At 38.4% G+C, this 13,056-nt stretch overlaps 1 protein-coding gene across 2 annotated transcripts in view; it reads right to left on the bottom strand.

Annotated features, from left to right (window-relative positions):
- Positions 1 to 1,216: 1,216 nt before the first annotated feature.
- The window catches only part of PTN (pleiotrophin), a 111,914-nt gene continuing 100,074 nt past the window's right edge, over positions 1,217 to 13,056 (bottom strand). The window contains exon 5 of one of the 2 annotated variants that reach the window (XM_063100884.1): positions 1,217 to 1,527. In XM_063100884.1, coding sequence (XP_062956954.1) covers positions 1,472 to 1,527 — 56 coding nt within the window. In that variant the 3' untranslated portion in view covers positions 1,217 to 1,471. The remainder of the gene's footprint in view (positions 1,528 to 13,056) is intronic. The other variant, XM_063100885.1, reaches the window with a different exon arrangement.

Below are 13,056 nucleotides of genomic sequence, written 5' to 3'. Positions count from 1 at the left end.
CTATTCCCCATTGGCAGTTTTCTTTGACAACGGAGAGAAATAGACCCCTCAATGTTCCTAGCTCAAGCAGAGTCTTAGACTAGGTGACAAAAATAGTTTAGCTGCCAAGACCCTTTAGCTGCATCATCAGACCAGCACTTACTTATCTATTTTATAGCTAGCCCAGGGTATGCTGAAGCCATCTTTTCTGAAAATGGACTTAAAATTACCTTGGTAGATAGGTGTTCGTTTATTGAGTCTTATCACTTGAGAATTAGAGGTGACTATGTCAAGAGAAATACTTTGAAGCTAATCCCAGCCAATTGAGACTGTTTCTCTGAATAAAAAAAGCATAGACTTGTTTACCCAAAGACTGTGCCTAGAGTCCAGCAGATAAGGGAGTTGTACGGATAGTCTTTGGCACCCATGGCATATAACTAAGTGGAAATTCTTGGGTTATGGAAACCAAGCACAAACTACCATTTTGCATTTTGTTACTCTGACCCTGATTTGGACTGTCCTAGCCCAAATTTATTCAATATAAGAAGAGCATGTTCCTGTTCCATCAAACCCTAGACTACTTTTGTTGATTTCAGTAGCACCAGGCCAACCTACTAAATACTTATAGAAAGTAAAAAGGAAAAACACCCTGTGTAACATTTGTGCCCCAAAGTGATTTAACTAGTTTGTATGATAAATTCTCAGTGCTAAAAGGTCGAATGGGAGAGTGTAGGTGAGCGGATCAGAGGAGGAAGAATACGGTATCAAATTACTGCACACAAAAGCACGATTTTTTTGACATCACCTTGATTTATTTTCCTAGCAATTTTTTTCCTCAGCTGGAAAAATAATTTCATTAAGGAAACAAATGTTTCTGCCAAAGTGAAAGAATTTCATGTTTAAATGCTTTTCTTTAAGAAAAAAAAAAAAAAAAACACAAAAAAACAGTCAACACTGAACTCAGGCAGGCTCTGCCATCCCTCCCCCCCATTTTGCTGACTAATTTTTTTTAAATCCATTGGCAGAAAATAAGATACTTTTCTCAAAGGAGTGATTATACTTTATTGCTGCTTTGTTTAGTATATATTTTTCTCAATTGGGAAAAAAAGTCTAGGTGAAAAAATTACCTAACAAGAGAAGTAGTTTACATGGTCATAACATTTAAATTGCTGCCAAAAAATGTAAAAAAAGAATTTAAGTGTAAAATATTGCATAACTTCAAAAAACTTACCTCAATTGCCTATTATTTATCATGTACTATAAGTCAACTTTCTAAATAAGATTACAGTCCTTTATTATAAGCCCCTAGTGGTACTATGGCATACATTTTAAAATGCTACTACAAAAATTTTATTTTGTCTTTGTTTTTGCCTATTGTGTACTTAAGCTATCGATAATTTTTGAATAAAAAACCTACAGTAGGTATAAATGCAATAGTTAACTGATCCTGTTTGCTGATGTCCTTTTCATGTTCCACACAAGGTGGCATCTTTTAATCCAGCATCTTCTCCTGTTTCTTGCCTTCCTTTTTCTTCTTCTTAGATTCTGCTGTGATTAAAAAAAGAGAGAGAGAGAGAAAGAGATAAGTGTCAAGTTACTAAACTATAGGGGGAAAGCCACTTTCCTTATAATTGGCCAAGAATTAAAAGATTTCATTGATAGACAAATTGCTTACTCTTGGCAGTTCTCTTGATGAGTGATAAAAAAGTGTGTGTGTGTGTGTGTGTGTGTGTGTGTGTGTGTGTGTGTGTGTGTGTGTGTGTGTGTGTGTGTGTGTGTGTGTCTGCTTTTGCCAGGAGGGTGCCTATGAGAGGAGGCAAGAGAAATACAGCCTACCTCTTTGTGAAAAACTAAAAATGCCTGTTGTCTTACTGGTTGCCTCTATTTGGCATACAAAATACTGTCTTGGGGTCCTGCTTAGAAAATAGAAACACAGCAGGCATCTCTTAGAGAATGAACCACGTCACTGCTCAATGGACAGCAACAAGAGCTTTGCTCGGCCCCTCACTTCCCACATTCCCTTTCCTTGGGGCTATTTATTAGCATATTTTCTGAGCAAACAATTCCAAAGTGCTGCTTCTTTGAGTCACCATCTGCTCATGTATTTGGCCAGCTATTTATATAGGAAGAACCAGTTATAAACCCCACGTGCTCTGTCTGGAGCTTCACCTAGAGCAACTCCTAGTCTTAGGTGATGCAAATGGAATTTGCCACTCTGGGCTAAACTAGATCAGTAAAACCATGAGGATTTAAATCAAAAGACCCCATATTTTTCCATTCAATTGTTTCACTATAGAGTGAGCAGGACTGAAACCATATTTGGGCCTAACACTGCATGGGCTCTAAAAGATTTTTAAAAGACGGTTTTTTTCTTGGCATGCATTTCTCCAAGTTCCCTCCAATGGTTGTTTGATATTTGAACCTTGGTTATGGGGCAAGATGACATTATTTACATGAATGTAAAGTTGTTTTCCAGCCAGCCTGAAACTGCAAACATGCAGACTTGCACATACTCTCCAGCCCCTGGGAAATCCTCTCCTGCAAGACCCTGAGATAACAGCAAGGACGGGAGCAGAAATCAGAAGGAGTCTTGGCGAGACTTTGCACCTGGCCCTTTACACATCCCTGTCCCTCCTGCCTTTCATTTCTCATGTTCTGTTCCCTCGGCCCCCTCTTTAAAACCCCCTCAGTAGACCTGAGTCCTTGAGATGGCTTTAGTCTGGCCATTCTCCTTTAGATTTACCAGAGACATGGGTTAGCCCAACATCTCTCCTCAGGTCACTCGTATTCCTGAATAAAAGCTGACTTCCATTTTCACCAACATATGACTCTTGAGTTGTTTATTTTTAAAGTGGAAAGGCAGCTGGACCTGTGCCCTGTATCACTACCTCTCATAAGAGAATACGGTATAGAACGGGACACATCTACTTTGGCCCCATTGATGAGAATGGTCAGAATAGCTGGGGCAGCCAGTGAAAGAATATTGCTGAATGTTTCTAAGCCGATTCTCCCATTTGGTCTACAGTAGTGGCAGAAGCCTACTGGTTAAGTACAGACTTTGGAGCCACACTGCCAGAGTTTAAATCTGGCACATCACTAAGTTACTATGAAACTTTGGGAAAGTTAATTAATGAATTTGTGTCTCAGATTACTCACTTTTGAGTAGACATATGAACCATAACATAGCATATGATAGTAACCATAGGGTTAATATCCAAATTAAATGAGTTGTATAAAATTCCCTGAGAACAGAACATGGCACAATAGCATGTGCTCAATAATAAAGCAGTTACCATTAGTGTGATAATAGACTAAGAACAAGAGGTCATTTCTTTATGTAATTAAAATTCTTCATCACCACCAGAACATATTGACTGAGCAGGTTACTGAATGTGCTCAACAGAGGGGTGCTGGGACAAAAACAATGGTTATCAGGGATTAGGGCATTGTTTATTGGATCATAGAGCCTGTGTCCAGGAGAGCCCTAAGGCTTATGATGACAGAAGCATAATATGATGCCAACCAAAAATGTCATACATTTCCTAGCTCATACGTAAGCAGCACTGGAGACTTTTCCATTTTTATTTAATATTCTCACTACTTCTTCAAGTAGGTTCCAAAGTCCATTACGCATTAGGTGAAGTAGTATTTCTGTTCAGTGTGCTTGTCCTAAGCTTCCTTTGCTCAAGCTTCAAGGGTGCACCATATGCAATTGGATCAGCACTTTCTAAAATCCAGAGAAATCATTACCTATAAATGTATTGATTCTGTTTATGCCTATCCTCAGTTTTAATCTGAGATGTAATCTTTCATTCTCACTATTCTTGCTTGTTTTTATATGTTTCTGTTTTTCAACCTATGAAAGGTGAGATGACAAGAGCTTCCAAGTCAAAGATACCTGTAAAGTCAAAGAAGGTATTCTATTTAATTTCTGAACAAATAGTCAGTGTCTGAACATATAATAATTCCCAGACTTTGGTTGACATTTTAAGCAACAGCTGTATATTACGATGGCATCCTCATCAACAATCTAGGCTGTCAATTGAGACCTAACTTTGATTTCCCTTGTCTCAGTTTCCTCATATCCCTTACTAGAGAACACTCAGTAGTTTGTAATCCACCAGCTCTTCAGTAGAGTGGATGTTTGTGGCAGTAATTTTCATATTTTGGCTAACATGTCCCTATTTCATATGTAAGTCTGAATAAATACCATACTAATCAGGTGTTTTGTATACAATTATCTTATAAAACTTGAAACTATTCTGAATATTAGAAACCATTTGACCTAGTTGATACAGATTGTCCATCTCAAGGAACACTTTGGGAATGGGAATCTCTCCCCAAATTCTCCTTGGTAAAAGCTAGAGCACACCCTCTCGCTGTTACTTGAGCCTGACATTTCTTTTTTATTTAAGTGACAACTTGCCAAATACCAGGGAATCAACCACATGCCTATTTAATCCACTCAATGCCAATCAACTTATTTTTCTGACACAACTAACTGGCAAGTCACCATGGCACTGCAAAGACATGCTGCAGACCTTAAGTCTACTCTGTGCTCACTCTAAATAGAAAAATGGGGAGTTTTCAGTAAAAAAAAAAAAAAAAAAAACATGGAAAGAAGGAAGAATTTGCATTTGCAATAAGGTCAATTTGATTTCTCACATAAAGTGTTTGAATTTTTGAAAATAAAGAAAATCAAGTCAGTACTTTTGTTTCTAATCAAAGCAGTTTTTTGTGACTTTTATGTACATTTAACTGACGGACTAGATGAGCTTTGACACTGCTTGTCTCTGCAGCCCCCAAAACTTGCTATCAACCTCTCAATCTTCACCTAGTATGCATGAGGGATTTAAAATAGTATCATGAAATCTCTGATCTGGAAAGAACCTAGTCCAACTCCCTTAAGTAAGAGATGAAGAAACAGAGACACACAAATTACCTCCCGTTACTTCAGTCTTCATACTTGTGCTTATTTCAATCCCCCACATATATCTTTCTCTCTCTCTCCAGTCTTTGGCTTTCAAGCCCACTCTTCATTCCATCAACCCCACACTTTCACGGCTCCTTTGCCTTGTTAATTCTCCCTGTTCTTCTTCAGGTCCCAGCTTCGACATCACTTCTAGTTTGTTGACCTCTCGGTTTTGGTTAGAAGCCTTTTCTCTTTACTTCCGCTATCAGAGCACTTATCTCTAGTATTGTAATTGACACTGAAGTATAAGCCATGAGAGGGCAGAATCTGTACCCACTGTTGTACTTTCAGCCCATGGCACAATGCCTGCTGCATAGCAGATGATTAGTAAAACTGTAGTGGAATAAATAAACCGATAATGTGGCAAAGACACACATCTCACCCATCTTCCTTATGAAGGTTCCTTGAATTTTCTTTGCTTCTTTCCACCTCAGCCTTTACACAATATGTTTTCTCTGCCTTTTTTTCTCCCTCTTTTCCAGTTTTGCTTAGCCAACATCTACCCATTGTTAAGATCCTTACATTGATTTCACTTTTTCATGACAGCCTTCCCTGAACTCCCAGACTAAGCAGATTCCACGTACAGATAATCCCATTGTGCTTCTCACTGCTTTTTCCAAAATTAGAATTGAACTATTAATTGTGTCTCTAATTATTTAATATGCATTATCCCCCTCCTATGAGTGTAGAGACCATTTCTGTCTTTTGCTTCTGTATCTTCAGTGCCTGGTACGTGACAAGTACTCATGAAATACTTGTTGAATGTAGAGTGGATAAAGAAATGTTTGAATAGGAAATAAAAAGATTCAACACATTACTATATGGAAAAATAGTACTTCTCAAGGAGAGTAAAGAGTGTTAACTTAATCAGAATCTTGCAATACATCTGTATTTGTTTTAAGATAAATATTTTATGATGAAGAAAATTACAAACATATATACATGAAATTTATCCAGATTTCTTAACGCTTTTTCTTGTCTTTAAAGTGGAGGCCTGAGTTAACTCTGTGGGTAAAACTAATGGTCCATTTTAGCAGCCTTTCAAGGACAGTGGGAGATAAGTTTACTATGAGCATAAGGGTCACAAATTGGCCTGGAGTGGATCTGTAACTTGGTAAAGCCAAGTGCTTTGTAGTGGAGTCGTACAGTGGCTACTCTAGAAGATTTAAGGAGCTGTGAAACAGTAGAACACCTTAGCTTACCCTGAACAGAGCGAAGGCAAGGGAAGGAAGTACTGACATGCCACACATCAAATAACACACTCTTCCCTGCCTGAGCTGTTCCTGTGAAGCAGGAATGGATGCAAACAGAAAGTGAGCCATTGTCAAAATGTAAGAGTAAAGGACACTTGCCTGAGAGGTGCCACATTCTCTTCCTACCAGAACATCGCTGCCCTGGAATCTAGTGGTGCTCTTGGTATGTTTTAACTTCCTGGGTTTGCAAACCTTCATTCTTTCTTTGTCCAATTTTTGAGTTGATGGAGGTTGGTACTCATAATAACAGGATGGAAAGATGAGAGGATGGTAGGTATATAAAACTTCATATTATTTGAATAGAAACAGGTGTTTTCTTTAAGATATGTGTGAAAGTGTCCAGAAAATCCTAAGACTTTTTAAAGAAAAAATACTATAGAAAGGATTCAGGCTCCTCATCTTGCAGTGAATCACGGGATCCAAAGAGCCATCTTTACCATATTCTATCTAGGAAACTCAAAATTTAGCCAAGGAAATTATTTTAATACATAGCAACTACTAATAGGAAAGAAGAGAGGCAGAGAGCATTATATGTCTGAGTGTGTATGTGTATATATTATACGGAGTTCTTCAAAAAATTCATAGAAAGATTAGAATTATCTTTTAATTGAATTTTTCCAAGAACTTTTTGAAGTACCCCCCTATATTTTTTATTCTGAATAGAAAACTAAATCTCGAGGGACACTGAGGTAGTAAGTGGCACTGTGTCATTTTGGTGCTGTGGGACAATGAGGAAACAATGAAATTTTGTTGGGATCCTACTGAGAACCAAGCCCTTACCTCAGGAATTGGTCCCAATATATGTCTGCCACTTACCAGCTCTGTGATCTTGGGCAAATCAATCATTCTGCATTTGTTACCTGTAAACTAGGAGTAATAAAACCTATATCCTCCTCAGAAGGCCCTTGTGAGCATCATGTGAGATTAGGACCTCTGAGATTCCATTTTACCCCTACAGTTCAAAAAAACATTCACTTATTCATTCAGCAAATATGCTTTCTATGTCCACTATATATCAGGCACTGATGCTGGGACGGAATGATGAACAGGAGGAAATTCTGCCTTCATAGAGCTGACATGCTTCCAAGACTGATCTACAAGAGAGTCTTTCAAGACCATAAAGAACTATAAACGCACATATTTTTAAAGCATGTTTTATGGCTCTGAGGCCTATTTTCTTGCTGCTAATTTACTACTACATTCCTGATGCATGTGATGTAAAAGACAGAATATCAACAAGGAGAATGAATTACTAGGGAGAAATAGTACACCTGTAGTAGAGTTAACCTGAAAGGAAAAGAGAGTTTCTCCCCTCTGGTGATTTCATTCTTCTTAAAAAATATTAATTACTTTTCTGGCTTTAAAAGCAGCCTGAGCTCACACAGAAAATAAAGTAACATGCATATATGAACTGAAAATGTCCATAATTTCACAATATAAACGCTTTTAAAAGCAGGCTCTATTTTTTTCTGACTTTAATTAGGAACATAATGGCAATTGATATAGAATTTTATGCTAAATATGTAATTGCATCTATTTTCCATGGCCCTGCATATTCTTTGAAACATGACCAAGTAGTATTTCTTTAGGCCATTCCATCACATATTTTTTGTAGCCTTTCCTCTTTTGTAGATTAGTTGGATTGTTCTCACATTTTATTATTATAAATAATGATGCAATGCTGCTTTGCTCACAAATCCTTGTGTGTTTACATTTTGCCTTAGTATAGATTTTTAGAAGAGGATTTACTGGATTAAAGGGTTGAACATTTTTAAAGCTTTAGATATGGACTGGCAAATTTATTTCGTAAAAGGAAATACTAATTTAAGTTCTTATCAGCAATTTATAGGAGATCCAATCGGCAAACTTTCTCTGGGAAGGCAAATAATCAAACAGCATGCATCATCTCTTTATTCACAGGCCCTTCAGGAATAGGGTTGCCATGTCGTTGATACAAGTAAACATCCACTTCCATTTTCAGTATGAGGACGATCTGGGAGAAATGGGAATGGGAGTGAGCCTTGAGAGAAAGACATCAATTTAAAGATTTTTCAAAGACTTTGAGGGGAGGTGTTTTTCCCAGTAGAAGAGTCGAGAATTCTGGAATAAGATTGTCTCATTTTCTTAGCAAAAGGTCTTGCTTTGATTATCTTTTTTTTTCAGGTGATCTGTTGTGTTTACAGAAAAAAAAAAAGATTATGAAGTGAAACGTTTGAGGAGAGCCCACATTTGAACTAAAGTGAGTCAGTCTCTGTTCGCCCCTGACAAATAAAGTGGCTTTGTGTCATTAAAGCAATAGGAGGAAGTATTGATTGGAACAGAAATAGGAGATTTGCATTTTCTAAGAGGTAGAGTTCATATTACAAGGAAGCTAAAAACACTCCGAAATGGACATGTAAGATTCAAAGGTCAGGAGAGCCAGCCAGACAGGGACAGCTGGAGCCATTCCATGCAGATCACTAAAAGTTCGCTTCTGGAGACTTGTTCAATGAATAATCACGAGAACTCATTGAAGGAAGAGGATCCTATCACTGTCAAACAATACCATCACAATGTAAATATGTCCAAAAGCCTGGATGTCACCAAGATTTGTTTAATGCTTCAGGAACCTATGTGAAGTGACGCACCTGTGCTTAAGAATCAGCTGCCTAGTCACCCAGAAATACCTAATCTCTTGCACCATGCCAGCACTGCCTCAGAACTGATAACAAGGCTTGTTCCATCGGGAATGTACAACCCAGTGATCCACCTAGAATCCAGGTACCAGTTGGCTAAGCTTGTTAACAGGGCACCATTCATTGAATTTCCAAATATTTCAGTTTAAATTGGAGTTCCATATATTATGTGGCACATTACAGAAAGAAATTTCTATCTATTTAAAAATCAAAAGTATCATCTTTTAAAAATGTGCTTAATATTATTCATAGATATGGTTCAGTCGAATGTCTGTGTAATAATTGTTATTTCTTCTTTGCCTTCTTATTTTGTAGTACCATGTGCTACACTTCCTCTTTTATGGATTCAATGCATTTACTTCTAGGATTCTGTATGAAATGCATGGAGCCAGGCACACACGTAGGGTGGCCCTTTGATACTCACCATGTGCTGGGACTTCCCTACCTCCACGCCCTCACTGCCCACCTTCCTTTTCATCCATATCCTAACAGTACCTCCCATGCCCTCTCAACCATCTGCCCTTCTGCACACACTTGCTTTCTGATATCAAGGAGATGTGAATAAAAGATAGTATGTGTCTATGTCTAGATACAAACGAAACATGTCTGGACCCTTCAGACCTCTGTTTTGCCCCCATTCACTTTGGGGAGTAGCTCAGACCTTAACTGCATCTCCTTCAAGTAGTTCAGCTACAAAAGTGCTGGTGAATAATGTGGACTGAACTGAAGGTGTCGTGGAGTAGATGAGATAATTATTTCATCAACTTCGGAGAGCAAAATTAATAAAAGCTCCCCCCCAAAATACAAATAAATTTGTACAAGTCTCTAAACATGTCAGTTATTTTCCAAAGCAACTCACCCAGAATCAGTAAACAAATTCCTCTCCCTACACCCAAACAGTCCTCTCTATGACCTTTTTAGCTTTTTCCCCTTCCTGTCTATTTCACTTTCTTTAGGGGAAACAATTGAGATATCTACTGGCTTTTCTAACTTATAAAGAAAAGGGCTGTCTGTAGGATGCACTTTATACAGTACAGTCAGGGACTGGGGTACCCGCCACATATGGGTGTGTTGGGATCACTCACTGATCTGTCCTATATGCCTGTGTATACCAGGTAGAAAATTGCCAACTTAAACTCTACATTATCCTTATGTATTAGCTACACATATTCTCTCTCTCTCTTTCTCTCTCTCTTTCTCTCTCTCTCTCTCTCTCACACACACACACACACACACACACACACACACACACACACACACACACACACACAGCCATAGATGGGGTTGGGTTTATTCTGTTCAGCACAAGATTCTGCCGCTTCCTCAATCCACAGACCACTTCCAAGCCCTTTCTCTTCTTGACAGTGCCCTCCCCATGCCACACACATTCACTGACTTCTTCCACCCCAAAAGAGAAAAGAAGAGCAATTATCTCTAATATGACATTTAAAAGCTAATTTCTGCAATAATAAGGGCACAGGTAGAAAATGTGCCTTATTGTAAAATATTTAAAATTATATTGGTAGCTTCTGTCAGAGATGAAATGTATTATAATAAATAGTAATCAATCATTCCCACTTAGCATATCATTATTTTCTTTACTGAATATAATATGACCCATGATACTGAGAAATAAAATTATGGTTTATGAAAAAGAAGAAAAGCTTGAATTCTAGAATATTTAAAATTTCAGTAGGTACAGTTTTATAAGTCATTTCTTGTTTGCTCCCAAATTAACTTTTCTTTTTGACCCAAAAAATTAGAGACACAGATACAAAGACATAGACAGATATACATATGCATATAGTTATTATTTATAAATCAGTTATTATGGGCTGAATTGTGCTCCTCTCCAAACTTTGTGCTAACATCCATACTTCAGCATGTGGACATATCTGGAGATAGAGTCCTTATAGAGGTAATTAAGTTAAAATGAGGTCATCAGGATGGCCCTACTCCAAAATAACCAATGTCCTTAAAAGAAAAAAATTGAACACAGACATGTGCAGTAAGGACACAAGGAGAAGACAGCCTTCTAAAGCCAAGAAGCCAAGCCTCAGAAGACAACAACCCTGTGGACACCTTGATCTTGAACTTCCAGCCTCCAAAACTAAGAAAATAAATTCCTGTTTCTCAAGCCACCCAGTTAGTGGTACTTTGTTAAGGCAGCCCAAGCAGACTAATACAACAGTGAATTAAATTTCAGACTTTCATTTTTGTATATCTTTCAGAGAATCCTCATTTGCTAGAGAGATGCAAAATACATGTTTATTGTCTGCTTTTTATTTGTCCTCCAGAATTAAAAGAAAAAAACTTAATTCTAAATCATTTAAATATGTGGCTTTGGTCCTAAGTGATATAGGAGTTTAAGCTCACTAGCAGTTTCACAAATGCTTACTGCGTTAATCCTTTCCTCAGCCTCTACACCTGTCCTCCTGGTTATAAGCAGGTGAGCAGATTCCTCCCTCCCCGACCTGCCCAGCATTCTGTCTACAGCAACAGCAAGGAGCAGATGTGAAGAGCTTTCCCTGCACTCCTCTACATTTTCAGACCTTCACAGCAGCTTAATTTAACTTTCTTGTGCATCGGGTGAAGATCTGAAAATAATGTTTTTCTCTTTTGTGTAGAATGAAAATGATTTTTGAAAGCCTCACCAGAGAGAGTGCTCTGAATATTAACCTGCAGTAAATATCTCTATGCCTTGCCTCCTATGTGCCTGAGCAGTGGGACACCAGGAACATTTTTACCAGCTTCCTGCCCTTTGGATTTCTGATGAGCTCTTCTACAAATAAATATTGTTTAGCCCTCTAGAAAAAGTCTTTATTTTTTTCTTTTCACTTCCTCTGTGCACAGAGCAGCAGCCAGCCTGCTTTGATTTCCCTGTAGGTTCCCGGAGGCTTTGCATCAGCACAAAGCTGAGTAGAGTCACCCAGAGTGCACAGAGTATCACCACCAGTAGCACTTGTTACCAGGACAGCAGCACCTTGGATCCTATTGAAGCACCAGATTCTCTATGAATCTCACAGTGGAAAGAAGACAATCATGAATCCAGTGCAGGGTCCAGCCTGAGAGGCTGCCTGGTGTAATGGGTGCCTTGCACTGCTCTTTCGTACAATCATGGAATGTAGCTCCGTTAAAGGACCCCAGCTTAAGAAACGCAGCACTAAACATCGCTGGGCTGCAATGTAATTATTATACAAAGACAAGCTCGGGCCAGAAATGATCTGACAGGACTCAATCATAAATGACCCCAAATGTGCTCGTATGAATGTTTTAGGATTATCGTGCAATAAACAAAAAACAAATTATTAATTTCTACCTCCAGAGGTCCCTCAGGGAGCACTCGGTTTGGGAAGCACTGGTATAACCGTAAAGAACTCTGTAAACAGACTGTCCTGCTTCAAGTTCACATCTGACCACTCTTGCTGGGTGACCTTGTGCAAGTTGTGACTTTAGTATCCTAGGTTTTTTTTGCTGTTTTTTTTTTAATTTATTTTTTTATTTTTTTAATTTTATTTTGTCGATATATATACATTGTGGCTGATTATTGCTCCCCATCACCAAAACCTCCCTCCCTTCTCCCTCCCCCCCAACAATGTCCTTTCTGTTTGCTTGTCGTATCAACTTCAAGTAATTGTGGTTGTTATATCTTCTTCCCCCCCCCCGGTTTTGTGTATGTGTGTGTGAATTATATATTAATTTTTAGATCCCACCAATCAGTGAGAACATGTGGTATTTCTCTTTCTGTGCCTGACTTGTTTCACTTAATATAATTCTCTCGAGGTCCATCCATGTTGTTGCAAATGGCAGTATTTCATTCGTTTTTATAGCTGAGTAGTATTCCATTGTGTAGATGTACCACATTTTCCGTATCCACTCATCTGATGATGGACATTTGGGCTGGTTCCAACTCTTGGCTATTGTAAAGAGTGCTGCGATGAACATTGGGGAACAGGTATACCTTCGACTTGATGATTTCCATTCCTCTGGGTATATTCCCAACAGTGGGATAGCTGGGTCGTATGGTAGATCTATCTGCAATTGTTTGAGGAACCTCCATACCATTTTCCATAGAGGCTGCACCATTTTGCAGTCCTACCAACAATGTATGAGAGTTCCTTTTTCTCCGCACTCATTTACAGTCTATCCTAGTTTTTAAAATGTGAATAAAACTCCA

The sequence above is a fragment of the Cynocephalus volans genome, chromosome 6 (genome assembly GCF_027409185.1).
Source record: "Cynocephalus volans isolate mCynVol1 chromosome 6, mCynVol1.pri, whole genome shotgun sequence".
NCBI lineage: Eukaryota > Metazoa > Chordata > Mammalia > Dermoptera > Cynocephalidae > Cynocephalus > Cynocephalus volans.
Note: the sequence above shows the minus strand (reverse complement) of the source record. Positions and strands in the feature narration are given on the sequence as shown.